At 48.5% G+C, this 22,617-nt stretch overlaps 1 protein-coding gene and 1 pseudogene across 2 annotated transcripts in view; one reads left to right on the top strand and one right to left on the bottom strand.

Moving 5' to 3' along the window:
* Positions 1–22,617, top strand: part of LOC147119428 (uncharacterized) — a 66,740-nt pseudogene that overhangs the window by 12,325 nt on the left and 31,798 nt on the right. Inside the window, exons 3-4 of the transcript XR_015077881.1 lie at positions 15,327–15,721; positions 15,805–16,092. The product of XR_015077881.1 is annotated as an uncharacterized LOC147119428 (transcript). The remainder of the gene's footprint in view (positions 1–15,326; positions 15,722–15,804; positions 16,093–22,617) is intronic.
* On the bottom strand, positions 7,697–12,008 carry LOC147119429 (uncharacterized). The gene is made up of 2 exons (XM_085983645.1): positions 11,965–12,008; positions 7,697–8,609 (listed from the first exon to the last, which is right to left on the bottom strand). The coding sequence occupies exons 1-2, from the start codon at positions 12,006–12,008 to the stop codon at positions 7,799–7,801; spliced, it is 855 nt and encodes a 284-aa protein (XP_085839771.1). The 3' UTR covers positions 7,697–7,798.

The following is a 22,617-nucleotide window of genomic DNA, read 5'->3' as shown; positions in this document are numbered from 1 at the left end:
CCTAGTTATATGATCCGCCAGGACTCTAGTCCCAGCACTGGCCAAGTGAAGCCCGTCCCAACGGAACAGCTCCCTCCTGCCCCAGTACTGGTGCCAGTGTCCCAGGAAGCAAAACCCATTTCTCCCACACCAGTCTTTGAGCCACGCATTTAACTCTCTAATTTTATTTGTCCTAGCCAAATTCACTCGTGGCTCAGGTAATAATCCAGAGATTATTACCCTTGAGGTTCTGTTTTTTAATTTGACCCTTAGCTGCTCATACTCCTTTAACGGAACCGGCTTCCTAGTCCTATTGATTAGAGTGGACTGGGAAAATAGATTAAAGGGTAAGACGGTACATGATCAGTGGTGTACATTTAAGGAGTTATTTTACAACTTCCAAAAAATATATATTCCACTGGGGAAAAAAGGGTGTAAAAGAAAAGATAGCCATCCGTGGCTAAGTAAAGTAATTAAGGATAGTATCCGACTAAAAACAAGGGCATATAAGGTAGCCAAATCTAGTGGGAGGATAGAAGATTGGGAAGTCTTTAAAAGACAGCAAAAAATAACTTAAAGATTGATTAAGAAAGGGAAGATAGATTATGAAAGTAAATTAGCAAAAAATATAAAAACGGATAGCAAAAGTTTCTATAGTTATATAAAAAGAAAAAGGGTGGCTAAAGTAAATGTTGGTCCCTTAGAGGATGAGACTGGGAAATTAATGGTGGGAAACATGGAGATGGCAAAAACGCTGAACAAATATTTTGTATCAGTCTTTACAGTAGAGGACACTAAGAATATCCCAACACTGGACAAAAAGGGGGCTCTCGGGGGAGAGGAGCTAAATATGATTAAAATCACTAAGGAAGTCGTACTTGGTAAAATAATGGGACTTAAGCCGGATAAATCCCCTGGACCTGATGGCTTACATCCTAGGGTCTTGAGGGAAGTGGCGGTAGGGATTGTGGATGCATTGGTAATAATTTTCCAAAACACACTGGACTCAGCAAAGGTCCCGGCAGATTGGAAAACTGCTAATGTAACACCCTTATTTAAAAAGGGTAGTAGGCAGAAGGCTGGAAACTATAGACCTGTTAGCCTAACATCTGTGGTTGGTAAAATGTTAGAGTCCATTATTAAGGAGACAGTAACGGGACATTTGGATAAACATAATTTAATAGGACAAACTCAGCATGGTTTCATGAAGGGGAAGTCATGTTTGACAAATTTGCTTGAGTTCTTTGAGGAAGTAACATACAGGGTGGATAAAGGAGAACCAGTGGACGTAGTGTATTTAGACTTCCAAAAGGCATTTGACAAGGTGCCACACAAAAGATTATTGCTCAAGATAAAAAATCACGGGATTGGGGGTAATATTCTGGCGTGGGTGGAGAATTGGCTCTCTAACAGAAAGCAGAGAGTTGGGATAAATGGTTCATTCTCAGACTGGCAATCAGTAACTAGTGGTGTTCTGCAGGGGTCAGTGCTGGGTCCCCAACTCTTTACAATCTATATTAACGATTTGGAGGAGGGGACCGAGTGTAACATATCAAAGTTTGCAGATGATACAAAGATGGGAGGGAAAGTAGTGAGTGAGGAGGACATAAAAAACCTGCAAAGTGACATAGACAGGATTAGTAAGTGGGCAGAGATTTGGCAGATGGAATACAATACTGGAAAGTGTGAGTTATGCACTTTGGCAGGAAAAATCGTAGAGCAAGTTATTATCTTAATGGCAAGAAACTGGAAAGTCCTGTAGTACAAAGGGATCTGGGGGTCCTGGTGCACGAAACTCAAAAAGTTAGTATGCAGGTGCAGCAAGTGATCAAGAAGGCCAATGGAATGTTGCCTTTTATTGCTAGGGGGATAGAATATAAAAACAGGGAGGTATTGCTGCAGTTATACAAGGTATTGGTGAGACCGCACCTGGAATACTACATACAGTTTTGGTGTCCATACTTAAGAAAAGACATACTTGCTCTCGAGTCAGTACAAAGAAGGTTCACTTGGTTAATCCCGGGGATGAGGGGGTGGTCATATGAGGAGAGGTTGAGTAGATTGGGACTCTACTCATTGGAGTTCAGAAGAATGAGAGGCGATCTTATTGAAACATATAAGATTGTGAAGGGGCTTGATCGGGTGGATGCGGTGAGGATGTTCCCAATGATGGGTGAAACTAGAACTAGGGGGCATAATCTTAAAATAAGGGGCTGCCCTTTCAAAACTGAGATGAGGAGAAACTTCTTCACTCAGAGGGTGGTAGGTTTGTGGAATTTGCTGCCCCAGAAAGCTGTGGAAGCTACATCATTAAATAAATTTAAAACAGAAATAGATAGTTTCCTAGAAGTAAAGGGAATTAAGGGTTACGGGGAGCGGGCAGGAAATTGGACATGAGTCTAGGTTCGGAATGGTCATGGCCCTGTGGGTAGTGGAGCGGGCCCAGGGGCCATGTAGCCTGGTTCTGCTCCTACTTCTTGTGTTCTAATTCTGTGTTAGATTTCAGGAGATGGTTTTATTCCTGTTCCTGGCTGGGGTGGAGATTGCCTTTACAGAAGGTAAGTACTGTAGAAAATATAGGGACAGAGTGATCTCCTGGAAGAGTTTCGATCACCTAGATGGGTCGGAGAGGAATTTCCCAGATTTTTTCTCCCAAATTGACCATTGGATTTTTTATCTGGTTTTTCGCCTCTCCCGGGAGATCACATGGGTTCGGGTGGGATGGAGAGTGATAGAAGATTTGAGGTTAGGATCAGATCAGCCATGATCTTATTGAATGGTGGAGCAGGCTCGAGGGGCCGATTGGCCTACTCCTGCTCCTATTTCTTATGTTCTTATGAGAATGCACAAGCGAGTGAGTGAATCCGTTCTCACACACAGAGCAGGTGAACGGCCTCTCCCCAGTGTGACTGCATTGATGAGTTTCCAGCTGCAACGGGAAATGGAATCCCTTCCCACAGCCCCCACATTTCCACGGATTCTCCATGGTGCAGGTGTCCTTGTGTCTCTCCAGGTTGGACGATCGGTTGAAGCTCGTCCACACACAGAACACATGTATGGTTTCTCCCCGCTGTGAACGTTGCAATGTTTTTTCAGGCTCTGTAACTGGTTTAAGCTCTGTCCACAGTCAGTGCATGGGAACACACTCACTCGGGTGTGTGTGTCTCGGTGCTTTTCCAGTCACACTGATGTTTGAAATCTTTTCCCACAGACAGAACAGACAAACATTTCTCCTTCCACATTCAGAGGCTGATGATATTCAGGTCCTGATGAATGGAGTGACTCGGTCAGATCTTGATGTGATGTTTGGTTTGAGTTTGTGGTCTGTAAATGCTGCCCTTCTCACAGCCTGTAAAAGGAGTTTACAAAAGCCATCACTGAGAGTCCAGGATAGAAATTGACAAGATTCTCTCCTCCTGGTTCCTGGCCAAGCGGGCCGCGCATGCGCCCTGCTGCCCCCTGAGCCTCTCAAGATGGCGGCCGTTAGCCCGGGCCTGTCAGCGGGAGAAAGCCCCGCAGCTGCCGTCCCGCTCGGAGCAAACGCCCGGCCCGGAGGCTCTTGTTTGGGGCCTGAGGCCCACCCCAGGTGTGTGTGAAGTGGATAATGTTGAATGTTTTAATAATGGGGCCTGGGGCCGCACTCGGGGTGTGAGCAGCCCGCGTCCCCCCCGAGTTTATTAACCCGCTCCCTGAGCTCTCTCGATAGCTAAATACTGCAGATGCTGGAAATCCAAAATAACAGAAAATGCTGGAAAAACTCAGCAGGTCAGGCAACATCCGTGAAGAGAGAAACAGAGTCAATGTTTCGGGTCGAAACCCTTCTACAGAACTGAGGAAAAAAAAGCAGGAATGAAACAGATTAAAAGGCAGTTTGGGGGCTGGGAAATGGGGGAGGGGATGAAGGAAGAGACATTAAGAGATATTCAAGGTGAGTAATAGGACAGGTAAAGAAACAAACAATGGCTCTAGATGAAGTGTGAAATGCGCTGGCAGAGTGAAAGACAGCTGCCATGTGGGAGAGAAAAAATGGAAAAGGCACAAACCAAAAGTGTGGATAAAAAATATAATAGGGGCCGAGGTTATGATCTGAAATTGTTGAACTCGATATTGAGTCCGGAAGGCTGTAAAGTGCCTAATCGGAACAGCACCTCATCTTCCAATTAGGCACTTTACAGCCTTCTGGACTCAATATCGAGTTCAACAATTTCAGATCATAAACTCGGCCCCTATTACATTTTTATATTTTTTCCGCGCATGCTCAGCTCACACTGCCCGGGTGACTGACAGGAGCTTTCGACCAATAGGGAGCGAGCGGGGCGGGGCTGGAGGAGCGAGCTGGTGACGGGTCCTCCAACCAATCGGGAAGCCCGAGGGGCGGGACTAGTGCCGGCTGATTGATCCGCAGGGCAGCGAGTTTCTCCAGTCCCTTGTTCAGGGCCCGGGGCCAGGGGAGGCTGTGGGCCTTTATTCCCCTTATTGGACACAAGGCTCTTTGCCTCACAATGGGATGTCTCAGGTTTTACTATAGGCTTTTAAAATTCATGAATAAAAGCAGATAAACTTCGTGGAACAAAATATTTAATACTTCGGAGTAAAGAAACTGTTATTTTCCTCTGTGGAATTTGTTAGTTTCAGACAATAACAACAACTTGTATTTATATAACGTCTTTAATGCAGTAAAATGTCCCAACGCGCTTCACGGGAACGTTATAAAACAAAATTTGACACCGGGTACAAACCAAGCATATTCCCATAAGGAGGAAAGATGGGGCGTCCAAAGCTCGAGCTCCCTGGATGACAAAGGATGTAGAGGTTAGAATAAAACAGACAAAGGAGGTTTACGACAAATGTCAGGTACAGAATACAGTCAAAAACCAGGAGAATACAGAGAGTGCGGGGGAAATTGAAAAAGGATATATGAAAGAAAGACTTGCATTTATATAGCGCCTTTCACGATCACCGGACATCTCAAAGCTCTTTACAGCCAATGAAGGTACTTTTTGAAGTGGAGTCATTGTTGTAATGTGGGAAACACAGTCGCCAATTTGTGCTCAGCAAGCTCCCACAAACAGCAATGTGATAAATACCAGATAATCTGTTTTTGTTATGTTGGTTGAGGGATAAATATTGGCCAGGACACTGGGGATAACTCCCCTACTCTTCTTCAAAATAGTGCCATGGAATCTTTCACATCCACCTGAGAGAGCAGACGGGGCCTCGGTTTAAAGTCTCATCAGAAAGACGGCACCTCCAACAGCGCAGCACTCCCTCAGCACTGCACTGGAGCATCAGTCTAACTTTATCTGCTCAAGTCTCTGGGGTGGGACTTGAACCCACAACCTTCTGACTCAGAGGCGAGTGTGCTACCCACTGAGCCACTGGCTGACACAAGGGAGAGAATACAAGAAATGATTAGTGGGTAACGTAAAAGGGAACCCAAAAATCTTTTATAAATGTATCAAAAGTAAAAGGATAGTTAAAGGAATGGTGGGGCCGATTAGGGACCAAATAGGAGCTCATCATATGGAGGCAGAGGGCATGGCTGAGGTACTGAATGAGTACTTAGCATCTGTCTCCACAAAAGAAGAGGATGGAGTTAATGTCGCAGTAGAGGAGGGGGGAGTAGAGAAACTGGATAAAAATAGATAGAAAGGAGGTGCTAAATAGGTTGTCATCACTCAAAGTTAACAAGTCACCCGGTCCAGATGCGATGCATCCCAGATTGCTGAGGGAAGCTAGGGTGGAGATAGCAGAAGCTCCGACCACAGCCTTTCAATCTCCCTCAGATATATGGGAGTGGTGCCAGAGGACTGGAGGATTGCAAATGTTACACCCTGTTTAAAAAAGGGGCGAGGGATAAACCTGGTAACTACAGGCCAATCAGTCTAACGTCAGTGGTGGGTGAACGACTAGAGACCATTGTCAAGGACAAAATTAATTCTCACTTGGAGAAGCATGGGTTAATAAGGGGCAGTCAGTATGGATTTGTTAAAGGTAAATCGTGTCTGATTAACCTGATTGAGTTCTTTGATGAAGTAACAGAGGGTTGATGAAGGTAGTGCAGTAGATGTTGTATATATGGACTTTCAAAAGACATTTGATAAAGTACCACATAAGAGACTTACTCGGGGAATAGAAGCACAGAGAATTAAAGGGCTGATGGTAATTTGGGTATATAATTGGCTAAGGGAGAGGAGGCAGTGAGCAGTGCTGAGGGATGTTTTTCTGACTCGAGGGAAGTATGCAGTGGGTTCCCCCAGGGGTCGGGATTAGGACCACTGCTTTTCTTGTTATATATAACTGACCTGAACTTGGGTATAGGTGTACAATTTCGAAGTTTACAGATGATACAAAACTTGGCAACGTAGTAAATAGTGAGCATAGTAGTAGCAGACTTCAGGAGGACAGAGACAGACTGTGAAATGAGCAGACACAAGGCAGATGAAATTAAATGAGGATAAGTGTGAAGTGATGCACTGTGGGAGAAACAACAGGGAGAGGCCGTATAATCTAAATGGGACTATTTTGAGGGGGTGCAAGAGCAGAGGGACCTGGGGGTCCATATTCACAAATCTTTGAAAGTCCCAGACAAGTTGGTGAGGCGGTTCAGAAAGCGTATGGGATACTTGGCTTTGTAAATAGGGCCATTGAATACAAAAACAAGGAAGTTACACTAAACCTTTACAAATCACTAGTTAGAAACATAGGACAGGAGGAGGCCATTCAGCCCCTCGAGCCTGTTCCGCCGTTCAATGAGATCATGGCTGATCTGTGATCTAACTCCATACATCCGCCTTTGGCCCATATCCCTTAATACCTTTAGGTAACAAAAACCTATCAATCTCAGATTTAAAATTAACAATTGATCTCGCATCAGTTGCCATTGGCGGAAGAGAGTTCCAAACTTCTACCACCCTTTGTGTGTAGAAGTGTTTCCTAATTTCACTCCTGAAAGGTCTGGCTCGAATTTTTAGACTATGTCCCCTAGTCCTAGAATCCCCAACCAGCGGAAATAGTTTCTCTCTATCTACCCTATCTGTTCCCCTTAATATCCTGAAAACTTTGATCAGATCACACCTTAACCTTCTAAATTCTAGGGAATACAACCCTAATTTGTGTAATCTCTCCTCGTAACTTAACCCTTGAAGTCCGGGTATCATTCTGGTAAACCTATGCTGCACTCCCTCCAAGGCCAATATATCCCTCCTAAGGTGTGGTGCCCAGAACTGCTCACAGTACTCCAGGTGTGGTCTAACCAGGGTTTTGTACAGCTGCAGGGTTTTGGCCTCAGCTGGAGTCTTGTGTACAGTTCTGGGCACCACACTTTAGGAAGGATGTCAAGGCCTTGGAGAGGGTGCAGAGGAGGTTGACCAGGATGGTACCAGGGATGAGGGACTTCAGTTATGTGGAGAGATTGGAGAAGCTGGGATTGTTCCCCTTAGAGCAGAGAAGGTTAAGAGGAAACCTAATAGAGGTGTTCAAAATGATGAGGGGTTTTGATCGAACAAGTAGGGAGAAACTGTTCACTCTGGCAAGTGGGTCGGTAACCAACGGTCACAGATTTAAAATAGTTGCTAAAAGAACTAGAGGGGAATGAGGAGAATTGTTTTCACACAGAGGATTGTTAATATCTGGAACACACCATCTGAAAGGATGCTGGAATCAGTTTCCACAGGAACTTTCAAATGGTAATTGGACATGTACTTGAAGAGGACTAGTTTGCAGAGTTCTGGGGATAAAGCTGGGGTTTGGGACTAAATTGGACAGCTCTTTCAAAGAGCCGCCACAGACGCGATGGGCCGAATCACCTCCTGTGCTGTTAGATTCGATGATCAGTGTGAAGTCGCTGGTGTCTCTTAAGGATTTTAGAGCTTTTAAAGCTCTTCCCACAGTCAGAACATTTAAAGGGTCTCTCGTCAGTGTGAACAAGCTGGTGTCTCAGCAAAGTGGATGATTCAGTGAATCCCTTCCCACATTCAGAGCAGATGAACGGCCTCTCCCCAGTGTGGAGGCGCTGATGTTGCTTGAGCTCCCGGGAGATTTTAAAGCTCTTCCCACACTCAGAACATTTAAAGGGTCTCTTGTTAGTGTGAACTCGCTGGTGTCCCTTCAGATCCCCGGAGCTTTTAAAGCTCTTCCCACAGTCAGGACAGTTAAACGGCCTCTCATCAGTGTGAGCTCGCTGGTGTTGCTTCAGTTCCCCGGGGCTGTTAAAGCTCTTCCCACAGTTAGGACACTGAAATGGTCTCTCATCAGTGTGAACAAGCTGGTGTCCCTTCAGATCCTGGGGGCTTTTAAAGCTCTTCCCACAGTCAGAACACTGAAATGGTCTCTCCCCAGTGTGAACTCGCTGATGTACCAGCAGGTTGTATGACAGATTGAATCCCTTCCCACACACGGAGCAGGTGAACGGTATCTCCCCAGTGTGAACTCGTTGGTGTGTTTGCAGGTGGGATGAACAAACAAATCCCTTTCCACACATGGAGCAGGTGAACTGACTGTCCCTGGTATGACTGCGCCGTTGAACTTCCAATGCAGACGGGAAACTGAAGCCCTTCCCGCCGTCCCCACCTTTACCCGGTTTCTCCCCGGTGTGATGGTGCACGTGTCTCACCAGGTCAGGCGATCGGCTGAATCCGCTTCCACACACCGAACACGTGCGGTTTGTCATCGCTGCGATCGCTGCTTTCTCCTTCCATGTGCAAAGGCCGATGATATTCAGATCCTGATGAATCGAGCGACTCTGTCAGATCTTGACATGATGTTTGGTCTGAGCTTCCTGCCTGTAACTGCTCCACTTCTATAACCCTGTAAATTGAGATCAGAAAAGGATCAGAGGCAAACTGTTGTTTAATTTTCCCCTTTCCGACCCTAGGGGCAGTGAAGCTGATTTTCAGGCTCCAGCTGCTGCACAGGTTGGTTCAAAGGATCAGCAGTAATGGCGGCTGCAATACCCACAAGCCCCCGTGCTCCAGAAAGTGCTCTGTTGACTCTGAGTCCCGCGCATGTGCTCATGGCCCCCGCGCTCTCCCTCCTGCTCCACAATCGCCCGTCCTGATCGGTCCGCAACGCGCATGCTCAACGCACAAAACCCCACGGCTGGAACATCGGGCGTGCATGCGGAGCCGCAACATCTGGTACGCGTGCACAGCTCAGGTGGGGGCGAGCCGGTGTTTCGCCTCAGCCGCCAGGGAGGTGCGCATGCGCAGGTCGACCCAACATTCTTCCCATCAGCAATCACTCCCTCATTTCTTCAATAAAAACAGAAACTGCTGGAAATACTCAGCAGGTCAGGCAGCACCTGCGGAGAGAGAAACAGAGTTAACGTTTCAGGTCGATGACCTTTTGTCAGAACTGCTTGTCCTTTAGTGTCAGCCAGTGGCTCAGTTGGTAGCACTCTCGCCTCTGAGTCAGAAAGTTGTGGGTTGAAGTCCCACTCCAGAGACTTGAACACAAAAATCTAGGCTGACGCTCCAGTGCAGTGCTGAGGGAGTGCTGCACTGTCGGAGGTGCCGTCTTTTGGATGAGACGTTAAACTGAGGCCCCGTCTGCTCTCTCAGGTGGATGTAAAAGATCCCATGGCACAATTTCAAGAAAGACTTGCATTTATATAGTGCTTTCATGATCACCAGATGTCTTGAAATGCTTTACAGCCAATGAAGTACTACAATGAAGTAGTCACTATTGTAATGTGGGAAAGAGCAGGGCAGTTATCCCCAGTCTCCTAGCCAATGTTTATCTCTCAATCAACATAAAAAGATAGATTATCTGGTCATTATCACATTGCTGATTGTGGGAGCTTGCTGTGCACTAACTGACTGCCGTGTTTCTTACATTACAACAGTGACTATACTTCAAAAGTACTTAATTGGCTGTAAGACACTTTGGGATGTGCAGTGGTGGTGAAAGGCGCTATATAAATGCAAGTCTTTCTTTCTTCACTGGTCTCACCAGCGACCTCTTCTGGCTGATGGTTGATTGACATTACAAGAGGATTTGAGTACAGGATAAAGAAGTCTTACTCCAGTTATATCGGGCCTTGGTGAGACCACACCTGGAGCACTGTGTACAATTTTGGTCTCCTTACCTAAGGAAGGATATACTTGCCACAGAGGGAGTGCAATGAAGGTTCACGAAATAACAACAGAAAATGCTGGGAAAACTCAGCAGGCCAGGCAACATCCGTAGAGAGAAAATAGAGTCGACGTTTCGGGTCTAACCCTTTTTCAAAACTGGAAAGGAAATGAAATAGATCGAAAGGCAGGGCTGGGAGAGAACAAAAGAAGTGAAGAGACATTAAGAGGTATTCAAAACGAGACGAGCTGGTGATCGGACTAGTGGAGACAAAAGACGGCTCAGATTAGGTGTGAAATGTTCTGGCAGAATGGGAGACAGCTGCCATGTGGGAGAGAGAAAAAAAGGGGGGGGGAAGGGCCAAAACAAAGATGTGGATAAAATATAAGCAAAAATGTAATGGGGGCCGAGGTTATGATCTGAAATTGTTGAACTCGATGTTGAGTCCGGAAGGCTGTAAAGTGCCTAATCGGAAGAGGAGGTGCTGTTCCTCGAGTTTACGTTGAGCTTCATTGGAACAATGCAAGAGCCCGAGTACGGTGAGGTCTGAGTGGGAATGGGGCAGTGAGTTAAAATGACAGGCGACCGGACGCTCGGGGTCACCCTTACGGACTGAACGATCACGAGATTGATTCCTGGGATGGTGGGACTGTCGGATGAGAAGAGATTGAGTAAACTAGGCCTGTATTCTCTTGAATTCAGAAGAATGAGAGGGGATCTCATTGAAGCATACAAAATTATTACAGGGCTTGATAGGGTGGATTCTGGGAGAATGTTTCCCTTGGCTGGGGATTCTAGAACCAGGGGCCACAGCCTCAGGATAAAGGGTCGGCCATTCAGGGCTGAGATGAGAAGAAATGTCTTCACACAGAGGGTGGTGAATCTTTGGAATTCTCTACCCCAGAGGGCTGTGGAGTCTCAGTCATTGGGTATATTCAAAACAGAAGTCAATAGATTTCTGACCAGTAAGGACACCAAGGGATGTGGGGATAGGGCCGGTGAATGGAGTTGAGGTGATGATCAGCCATGATCTCATTTAATGGTGGAGCAGGCTCAAGGGGCCGAATGGGGACAGCGAGAGTCCGCGCTTGTGCACACGGGACGGCGGTTTGGGCCGAGTCCTACACAGCGACCCCTCCCGGTCACCAAAGGTAATAACCGCGCATGCCCAGAGGAGATCAACCCCCTCCCCCACTCGGAGCTGCGCCTGCGCACTCGGATCCTGTCGGACGGAGTCGGCGCGGGGCATTCCGGGAAAGGCCTCGGTGTCGGTTACAGAGTCGCGATCGGTGACGCAAAATGAGTTTTCTCCGCTCCGATTGGGTGGAGAATCACGCGGGGTGGGGGGGGAGGGGTGGATCGGGAGAGAATAAAGAGAAATAGAAAAACCTGAGCGTCCGCGAGGCCCCGGACCAAGTGGCGTCAGTTGAACGGTGCACGTGATCTCCTCGGGGACACGTGACCCGGACCCACGGCCTGATTGACGGGAGCTTCCAACCAATAGGGAGCGAGCGGGGCGGGGCTGGAGGAGTGAGTCGGCGGCGGGTCCTCCAACCAATCAGGGAGCCTGAGGGGCAGGACTAGCGCCGGCTGATTGTCTGATCCGCAGGGCAGCGAGTTTCTCCAGTCCCTTGTTCAGGACCTGGGGCCAGGGGAGGCTGTGGGCCTTTATTCCCCTTATTGTACACAAGGCTCTTTGTCTCACACATAGGGTGACGTCGCACTGAAACTTTCCGCCCTCCTTTACAAAGATGGCTGCCGTTAACCTGGGCCTGTAAGGCGAAGAAATCCCCGCAACTGCAAACACGGGATCTTCAGGTTATTATTCGGGGCTAGCTTCCTGCACGAGTTGTTTATGAAGTCTCCCCACCCACCTACCGGTCCACTACTCCCCACCGTCATGATTCTTACCTGCTGCACCATCGCGCTCCCGGCTTCAGCCCCTCTCCGTCCATCGCCAGTAATGCACTGCGCATGCTCAGTATACCGGCCCCTCCCGCGCCTGCGCACTGGGCTCCTGTATTCTGGGTGCGGCATGCTGGGTAAAGGCCCCCATTGAAAGACCAGATTAGTGAATGGAACATGATTTACTGTGATCGGATTGAGGACTGAACCATGTTCATTCTAGTAGTTATGGTTTGTTTCTGCTGATCTTAATAACCCCTGTATCTGCGCTGGAGATTAATATTCTGTATAAATAGTGAATAAATAAAGCTCGAGGAACAGCACCTCATCTTTCGATTAGGCACTTTACAGCCTTCTGGACTCAACAGTAAGTTCAACAATTTCAAACTTTAACCCCTACTCCCATTTTTCATGCTGTATGATTTTGCCATCCCCATTTGCAACATTTCCCAAGACTCGGTATCACAGCCACATCTCTTTCCTCAGCAGCTGTCTCCGGTTCCGACTTATTCCACGTGGATTCCAACTGAACTTCCACCCTTCATGTTTCTGATCCACGCAGGATATCTTTCCTGCCTCTTACCTTAGTAATATCTGTTACATCTTCAGCTTTTTCCAGTTCTGATGAAGGGTTCCAGACCTGAAACGTTAACTCTGTTTCTCTCTCCATGGATGCTGCCTGGCCTGCTGAGTATTTCCAGCATTTTCTGTTGTTATTTCAGTGAATAAATAAGCTTTGTTTCAAACACACAGTGTGTCAAATATTTGATTGTTCCATGATAAGAGAAGACGAATTGATGTTCTGTTCCAGACTGTTTAATTTTTGGGTCTTTTCTTACTCTAGATTGTTTCCGTTCTCATCTCGTTCGCCTTCTACCACATCAAACCCCAAGCTTGCTCCGTTTGAGTACACGACTTGTGGGTGTCATAGAATGAACTGTAGTGTCTCACTTACACTCATCTGCCATCAACTGGTCCAGGCAGCGGGCGGTTGAGGGGGTCGTTCAGCCTGACTGCTTGCCTCTCTTCTGGTGGCCCTGGAGATGGAGCACACAGTATCATGCTTGAGGCCTTCTGCGACCGGTGGGCACTGCGGGGACTGGAGTGCATCATTGGGGTTAGTGGTTGGGGCTAGTCAATTGGAGTTAAGGCTTAGGAGTTAGTGATTAGGGTTCGAAACCACTATTAACAACACCAGTGTCACTGGACGCATCTTTTTTCATTTCATGTTTTTTAACCTCACACAGACAAGTCACAAAACAGCCTCGTGAATTGTTCATTCAAGGAACATTCTTTCTGGCTGGAGACTGATTTTTTTCCCCTCCTTTCACATCTCTACATTTCTCACAGAAAAAGACATCAGGGACATTATTAATGAATGAATGAATGAATTTATTTTTTGTTAGCTGTAGTTTACTTCTTGAACTGTGATTAATTACTTCGCTATTTATCAGTTATGAGCGTCTTTAAAAGCAGTTAGAATTTAATCACTTACCTCGTTTTCCTTTGACTTACATTTACTTGCACTAATAAATCTTTACTAAGTCAAGCTTAACACTAACCACTAAAGAGACTAAACACACAAAGGGATATCGATGCACTTACCGACATACTTATGTTAATTTGCTCTGCTGTGTATTGATTATAACGTCACTTTTTTCTGTGTCCTCCGGTGCGATTATTTATTACTTACTCTTGCTCCTTGGTTTAAATTACTGAGCACCTCCTTCCCCCTCAGCATCCAATTCCCATTCTCACCAAATTCCCTTTACCACTCTGTTTAGCAAGCCACTCCGTTTAGTAGATTTTCCAGCTCTGTGCCACACCGCTCAGCCTCCTCCTAGTCCCTCCTCAAAAAGGTATCTCTGACCTCAGCTATTCCACTCACTTTTCCTCCACATTCTTTAACTAAAATGGCGGTGGTTGTTACCCAGAATACTCCGCGCGCCAGAATAGGCCCTATCAATGCTGCCGGGCGCCTTGTGCGCAGGCGCAGGGAGAGCTCGGTGCGGGGCGGGTCCCGCGCATGCGCAGTGCCATCAGTCGGGTGATGGCGGCGGAAGGCGGAGAGAAGATTCCGGAGCGGGGAGGAGGTGGTGGAGCGCGGGGGAGCAATAAAACTGGGGGGGGAGGCTTTATAAACACCCGGGGTGGGCCTGAGGCCCCGAACAAGAGCCTCCGGGCCGGGCGTTTGCCCCGAGCGGGGCGGCAGTTGCGGGGCTTTCTCCCGGTGACAGGCCCGGGGTAATGGCCGCCATCTTGAAACATAGAATCATAGAAGATTGGAGCAGGAGTGGCCATTCAGCCCCTCGAGCCTGCTCCGCCATTCAATGAGAGGCTCAGGGGGCAGCAGGGCACATGCGCGGCCCCCTTGGCCAGGAACCAGGAGGAGAGAATCTTGTCAATTTCTATCCTGGACTCACGGTGATGGCTTTTGTAAACTCCTTTTACAGGCTGTGAGAAGGGCAGCATTTACACACCGCAAACTCAAAACAAACATCACATCAAGATCTGACAGAGTTGACAGGACCTGAATATCATTGGCCTTTGAATGTGGAAGGAGAAATGTTTGCCTGTTCTGTCTGTGGGAAAAGATTTCAAACATCAGTGTGACTGGAAAAGCACCGAGACACACACACCCGATTGAGAGTGTTCCAGTGCACTGATTGTGGAAAGAGCTTTAACCAGTTACACAGCCTGAAAAAACATCACACTATTCACAGCGGGGAGAAACTGTACACGTGTTGTGTGTGTGGATGAGGCTTCAACCGATCGTCCAACCTGGCGAGAGACACAAGGACACCCGCACCATGGAGAAACCGTGGAAATGTGAGGACTGTGGGAAGGGATTCAATTAACCATCTCAGCTGGAAACTGGGAAGAGACTGTTCACCTTCTCCTTCTGTTGGAAGGGATTTACTCAATTGTCTAGCATGCTGACACGCCAGCAAGCTCGCAATAGGGAGAAGCCATTCACTTGCTCCATGTGTGGGAAGGGATTCATTTGTTCATCCCACCTCACTGCACACCAACTTGATCACGCTGATGAGAGACCTTTTAAATGCTTTGACTGTGGGAACAGCTTTAAAACCTCTGAGGAGCTGATTAAACACCAGCGAGTTCACACTGACGAGAGACCGTTCTGTTGCTCTCACTGCGGGAAGAGGTTCCGGCAGTCATTGCAACTCGTTGAACACCAGCAAGTTCACACCAAGGAGAGACCGTTCAACTGCTTCGTGTGTGGGAAGGGATTCACTCATTTAGCCCACCTTTTGACACATGAGGACATTCACACTGGGGATCTGCCCTTCTACTGCTCAGTGTGTGGGAAGGGATTCACTCGTTCAGTCCAACTTTTGACACACAAGCGAGTTCATACCGGGGAGAGGCCATTCACCTGCCCAGTGTGTGGGAAGAGATTCACGTGTTCATCAAACCTCACTACGCACCAGCGAGTACACACTGGAGAGAGGCTGTTCACCTGCTCTGTGTGTGGGAAGAGTTTCCCTCGTTCATCCCACCTGTTGATACTCCAGCGAGTTCACACTGGTGAGAGGCCATTCATCTGCTCAGTGTGTGGGAAGAGATTCACTTGTTTACCCCACCTTTTGAAACACCGGCCTGTTCACACCGGGGAGAGGCCATTCACCTGTTCCGTGTGTGGGAAGAGATTCACTCAGTCATCCAGCCTCCAAAGACACCAACTCACTCACACCGGGGAGAGGCCATTCATCTGCTCTGTGTGTGGGAAGAGATTCGCTCAGTCATCCACCCTGTTGACACACCAGCGAGTTCACACTGATGAGAGACCTTTAAATGTTCTGACTGTGAGAAGACCCTTAAAAGAAGTAATGATCTGTGGACACACCAACGCACTCACACTGGGGAGAAACCGTTCACCTGCTCCGTGTGTGAGAAAGGATTTGCTACATCATCCCAGCTGCTGAGACACCAGCGAGTTCACACTGGAGAGAGGCCATTCACCTGCTCTGTGTGTGGGAAGAGATTTGCCGATTCATCCCACCGACTGAGCCACCAGTGAGTTCACACTGGGGAGAGACCGTTCACCTGCTCCGTGTGTGGGAAGGGATACACTCAGTCATCCCACCTGCTGAAACACCGGCGAGTTCACACGTTGCTGCCGAAGTTGGATTCTGCTGTTATTGCTGCTGTTAATCACATCCAGGACTGAACCATGTTCATTCTGACAGTTGGGGTTTGTTCCTGTTGATGTTAATGATCCCTATAACTGGGCTGGAGATTGATATTCTGGATCAATGCAAAATAAATCAGCTTTGTTTTAAACACATGGGGGGGAGAAATTCCCCTCCTTTGCGCCTCCCGTGGCCAAATTCCCTGGGAGGTTAGCGGCGGTACTACCGGGTTGCGCACCGATCTCGTGCGCCGGGAGATTGTGACATCATCTCTGGACGCATCGCCCCGGCACAAAAATTGCCCTTCGCCCCCTGCAGCAGCGCCGGGCGATGGCAGTGACTGCAGCAGAGGACGCGAGCAGGGCTGCTGGTGGGGTGCGAGTTAAAGGTGAGGTGGCCGGCCGCTGGGGGGGGGGCATGAGTTAAAGGTGAGGTGGCCGGCCGCTGGGGGGGGGGCGCGAGTTAAAGGTGAGGTGGCCGGCCGCTGGGGGGGCGCACGTTAAAGGTGAGGTGGCCAACTGCTGCGGGGGCGCGAGTTGAAGGTGAGGTGGCCGGCCGCTGGGGGGGTGGGGGACGTGAGTTAAAGGTGAGGTGGCCGGCCGCTGAGGGGGGGGGCGCGAGTTAAAGGTGAGGTGGCCGGCCGCTGGGGGGGGCGCGAGTTAAAGGTGAGGTGGCCGGCCGCTGGGGGGGGGCGCGAGTTAAAGGTGAGGTGGCCGGCCGCTGGGGGGGCACGAGTTAAAGGTGAGGTGGCTGGACGCTGGGGGGGGGCGCGAGTTAAAGGTGAGGTGGGCGGCCGCTAGGGGGGGTGGGACGTGAGTTAAAGGTGAGGTGGCCGGCCGCTGGGGGGGGCGCGAGTTAAAGGTGAGGTGGCCGGCCGCTGGGGGGGGGCGCGAGTTAAAGGTGAGGTGGCCGGCCGCTGGGGGGGCACGAGTTAAAGGTGAGGTGGCTGGACGCTGTGGGGGGGGCGCGAGTTAAAGGTGAGGTGGGCGGCCGCTAGGGGGGCGGGACGCGAGTTAAAGGTGAGGTGGCCGGACGCTGGGGGGTGGGCGCGAGTTAAAGGTGAGGTGGGCGGCCGCTAGGGGGGGCGGGACGCGAGTTAAAGGTGAGGTGGCCGGACGCTGGGGGGGGCGCGCGAGTTAAAGGTGAGGTGGCCGGCCACTGGGGGCGGGGGGGCGCGAGATAAAGGTAAGGTGGCCGGCCGCTGGGGGGGGCGTGAGTTAAAAGTGAGGTGGCCGGCCGCTGGGGGGGGCGCGAGTTAAAGGTGATGTGGCTGGACGCTGGGGGGGGCGCGAGTTAAAGGTGAGGTGGCCGGCCGCTGGGTGGGGGGGGGCGCGAGTTAAAGGTGAGGTGGCCGGACGCCCTGAAAAAAAGTCGCATTTTTTAAAACTTATTTTTTGCGCCTCCGGATGCGGGGTCCCTGCTCGAGTGCCAGGCTGATCGCTCAGCACCCCACCTCAGTGGTCCAGGTAAGTTTAAGAAAATCTGCAGAGGTCGCAGCGTGGGGCCCTTCCCTTTAATTCAGGGAAGAGCCCCTGCAAGGCGGCAGCGCCACGCTTGGCCACCGGTGGCGCTGCTGAGCACATCGCCCCGGGTCATGAACTTTCCTCCTCTTGCGCTCCAAGGAGGATGTGCAGAGCTTGGTTTACCGCTCCACTTCCCTCTTGGAGCAAAAAATGGGAATTTCAGAGAGGCTGGAAGAGGTTAGCGCCTGGCACTAATTTTTCCAGCTTTTGTGATTTAGCGCCCCAAACAGGGCTCGAGGGGAATTTCTCCCCCACGGTGTAAGAACATAAGTTAACATAATAATTAGAGCAGGAGTGGGCCATTCGGCCCCTCGAGCCTGCTCCGCCATTCAATAACATCAGGGCTGATCATCGACCTCAACTCCACGTTCCCGCCTGATCTCCATATCCCTTGATTCCAAAAATCTTTCTACCTCAGCCTTGAATATACTCAAAGACTCAACAATCACAGCCCTCTGGGGCAGAGAATTCCAAAGATTCACAGCCCTCTGAGTGAAGAAATTCCTCCTCATCTCAGTCTTAAATGGCCGACCCCTTATCCTGAGACTACGCCCCCTAGTTCTAGACTCTCCAGCCAGGGGAAACAACCTCTCAGCATCTACCCTGTCAATCCCCCTCAGAATGTTTGAATGAGATCACCTCTCATTCTTCTAAACTCCAGAGAGTATAGGCCCATTCTACACAATTATCTTCTCATAGGACAACCCTCTCATCCCAGCAGTCAATCAAGAAAACCTTTGTTGCACCACCTCTAAGACATGTATATCCTTCCTCAGATAAGGAGACCAAAACTGTGCGCAGTACTCCAGGTGTGGTCTCACCAAGGCCCTGTACAATTGTAGCAAGACTTCCTTACTCTTATACTCCAACCCCCTTGCAATAAAGGCCAACATGCCATTTTCTTCCTAACTGCTTGCTGTACCTGCATGCTAGCTTTCTGTGTTTCCTGTACAAGGCCACCTAAATCTCTGAACACCAACATTTAATAGTTACTCACCATTTAAAAAATATTCTGTTTTTCTATTCTTCCTACCAAAGTGAATAACTTCAGATTTCCTCACATTACACTCCGTCTGCCACCTTACTGCCCACTCACTTAGTCTATCTATATCCCTTTGCAGATTCTTTGTGTTCTCCTCACAGCTTACTGTCCCACCTAGCTTTGTATCATCAGCAAACTTGGATACATTACACCCGGTCCCTTCATTTAAGTCATTAATATAAATTGTAAATAGCTGAGGCCCAAGCAGTGATCCTTGCGGCACCTTCCTAGTTACAGCCTGCCTACCTGAAAATGACCCATTTATCCCTACTCTCTGTTTTCTGTCCGTTAACCAATTCTCTATGCATGCAAATACATTACCCCAACCACATGAGCCCTTTGAATAACAACCTATTATGTGGCACCTTATCGAATGCCTTTTGGAAATCCAAATATACTACATCCACTGGTTCCCCTTTATTGACCCTGCTAGATACTCCTCAAAAAACTCTAATAAATTTATTAAACACAATTTTCCATGTTGACTCTGCCTAATCATGTTATGATTTTCTAAGTGCCCTGAAACCACTTCCTTAATAATGCATTTCAGCATTTTCCCAACAACTGATGTCAGGGTAACTGGTCTGTAGTTCCCTGTTTTCTCTCTCCCTCCTTTCTGGAATAGCGGGTTACATTTGCCACCTTCCAATCCACTGTGACTGTTCTAGAACCTAGGGAATTTTGGAAGATCACAACCAATGCATCCACTATCTCTGCAGCCACCTCTTTTAGAATCCTAGGATGTAGGCCATCAGGTCCAGGAGATTTATCGCCTTTTAGTCCCATTAGTTGTTCAAGTACTTTTTCCTCTGCTGATTACTCTTCGATTACTCTCATGGACAAGTCCCAGCTCCCCATACATTCCAGAGTGCCTCTCCTAGCCTTGGCATCCAGGGAAGACATCGGTAACACGCCCGGGATCACTAAACACAAAACCCAGTCTGTTAATCACTTACAGCTACTGGATTTAGCGTGTGCCCCACAGCATCTCTCTCACCTTCGATGTGTGAACAGAGCATCACACCTGCAAACCTGGTTTAAATTTAAAGTCACTCAGCAAATGTATTTAACAAAAGCCTGTAGGCTAATGAGACTCTGTTAAGGTGCCATGTGCTGCTGGACAACTCTGCATTTTGCCTGTAATGGAAAATAACTGAAGATTTGTCCCAGTGTAACCTTTGCAGTCATGGAATAAGTGTGTCTTTTAATGACCCTCACGTCCTTGCTCATGTCGGCTGCAATTGTGTAGAAAGGGGATGTGTAAAGAGATGGTCTGTGTATGGAGATGTGAAAGAAGGAAACAGTGTGTGTGTGTGATAGTGACACAGCCTTGTGGTCACAGTCAGAACAATGCACAGATATCTTTGTGGTTCTGGTTTGGGCAGGGCCAGGTCAATAATGTGGTAAACAAGTTAAATATAAATATCGCCAGTGTAGTCGCAGCTTGTTAGAACAGACCTGGGGAGAAGAGACCTCTGAATCCATTGTATTATCCCTGTTCTCCGGGTCGGGTAATTATACTCTGTCTGTATTTTTGCAGTGCTGTTAATAAAGTCAGTAAAAGACAATCTGTTGTGAGCTTGATTATCTGGTGTCTGAAACCACAAGACTCAATTTTTAAAGTCAACAGGATGAACAAGTAAACACATCATGGCCCAATACTCCAGCTCTACATTCACAGGAGAAAGTCTGTTATCACACTCCCCGAGTGGACAGAATAAAGAAAGTTCCCAACTCGAAGAACCTCCAGAATCATTTGTAAATCTCTTTCAAAACCTGACAGGATCCAAATGTCAGTTTGTTTTCCATTGAAGTCAGTAAAAGTAGGACTGAAAGAGGAGTTGGGGTGAGGGGGGTTGGAGAGCAGGGGTGAAAGGAGTTGGAGTGAGGGGGGTTGGAGAGTAGGGGTGAAAGAGGGGTTGGGGTGAGGGGGGTTGGAGAGTTGGGGTGAGGGGAGTTGGGGTGAGGGGAGTTGGAAACATAAGAACATAAGAACATAAGAAATAGGAGCAGGAGTAGGCCAATCGGCCCCTCGAGCCTGCTCCACCATTCAATAAGATCATGGCTGATCTGATCCTAACCGCCAATCTACTATCACAGAACCATCTCCTGAATCTAACAGAATTAGACACACGAAATAGGAGCAGGATCAGGCTACACAGCCCCTGGGCCCACTCCGCTACCCACAGGGCCATGTCCGATCCGAACCTAGACTCATGTCCAAATTCCTGCCCGCTCCCTGTAACCCTTAATTCCCTTTACTTCTAAGAAACTGTCTATTTCTGTTTTAAATTTATGTAATGATGTAGCTTCTACAGCTTTTTGGGGCAGCATATACCATGGACCTACCACCCTCTGAGTGAAGTAGTTCCTCCTCATCTCAGTTTTGAAAGAGCAGATATAAAGCAACCCCACAATCACTGACACCAATTTCCTCCTGTCTGATATAAACCAACCCGACAGTCACTGACAGCAATCTCCAGTGTATGTCAGACTGAAGTCGTTTACAATCCTCACGAGCTTTTATGCTATTCCTAGTTGAGTTCGTGATCTCCAATGAAACACTCCACACACCTTACTCCCCGAGCACAGGCTTTATTTTTAATGTGTAGATTCTACAGTAATACAACTCCTATACTAAATGTGTGCAAAATATTCATATGGGAGATGCTACAAAGGCATACTTATTGTAATATTCTTACAATATTATAGTTATATAGCAAGACTCATAATCTAACAAGCTGTATCCATGAACTCAGACTTTGATAATTCCCAAGCCTGGGAGGCACGAAAGGATGTTCAACTCTTTTAAAATGCCAATTAGAATGACATTTTCATCAATCAATGTCACATTACCGAGAGAGCCCCTTTTTAAAGGGGCACAAACAATCAACTCCAAATTATAATTAAATCCTGACTCCCCAAAGCCTTTCCACCATTTACAAGGCACAAGTCAGGAGTGTGATGGAATACTCTCCACTTGCCTGGATGAGTGCAGCTCCAACAACACTCAAGAAGCTCGACACCATCCAGGGCAAAACAGCCTGCTTGATTGGCACCCCATCCACCACCTTAAACATTCACTCCCTCCACCACCGGCGTACTGTGGCTGCAGTGTGTACCATCTATAAGATGGACTGCAGCAACTTACCAAGACTTCTTCGGCAACACCTCCCAAACCCACAAACTCTTCCACCTAGAAGAACAATGGCAGCAGGCGCATGGGAACACTGTTGTGTATGTAATATGTGTGCTACTTTGAACCTATGGACAGGACTGCACTACTTGTAGGGCGTAGTGATACGCAGTACCACTCCTGGCCATAGGGGTATAAATAGTACTGTGGGTACTGATCTCCCCTCAGTTCCCGCCTGTGGGCATGAAGTAAAGACCTACGTGCAGTCCCTACCTCCAACCAGTAAAGACCTGTTTGAGTTATACGTTTAAGTCTTTGTGTTAATTGTTCAATACAATACACATACTTAACACTGGCGACGAGTCAGGTTCTTACCCTGCGGCAGTTGAAGAGAGGTTTCAAACATCACCACCCCACTAGAAGCGACAGGCTTTAGGACTCTGAAGCCTCCATCAGCGACTGAGCACTGGAGTGCAGCAGCCATCCTGACAGCTTCCAGCGACTGACAGAAGTCTTTCTGCAGTTTCCTTGTTCAACCTAGGTGGTGGGGTAAGCCGTGCAGCGTTGGCTGCAAAGACAGGGCTGGGGAAGTTGGAGAAGATAAGGGCGATCGCAATCCCTGATAAGAGCCGCGGTGAAACGCGCGAGCGGGTAAGCCAGAGCCCGGGAGGGAGCGAGCAAGAGCCGCTTCGGTCAGGGGCCACTTCGCGATCCAGCGATCGCATCCGCTGATAAGGGCCGCACTCGGGCGATCGCGGCGAAGATAAGGGCCGCACTCGGGGGCTGAAGGGAGATGGCGTCGGG

The sequence above is a fragment of the Somniosus microcephalus genome, chromosome 4 (assembly GCF_052327205.1).
Source record: "Somniosus microcephalus isolate GS21.2 chromosome 4, FLI_Smic_1.0, whole genome shotgun sequence".
Taxonomy (NCBI): Eukaryota; Metazoa; Chordata; class Chondrichthyes; order Squaliformes; family Somniosidae; genus Somniosus; species Somniosus microcephalus.
Note: the sequence above shows the minus strand (reverse complement) of the source record. Positions and strands in the feature narration are given on the sequence as shown.

What these genes read in the sequence shown, in the direction of transcription:
- LOC147119429 (XM_085983645.1), bottom strand. Translation starts at nt 12,008, where the DNA reads ATGGACGGAGAGGGGCTGAAGCCGGGAGCGCGATGGTGCAGCAG. An exon ending in GGAGCGCGATGGTGCAGCAG is followed by an intron (nt 8,610 to 11,964) that starts GTAAGAATCATG and finishes AAGCGGATTCAG; the next exon opens with CCGATCGCCTGACCTGGTGA.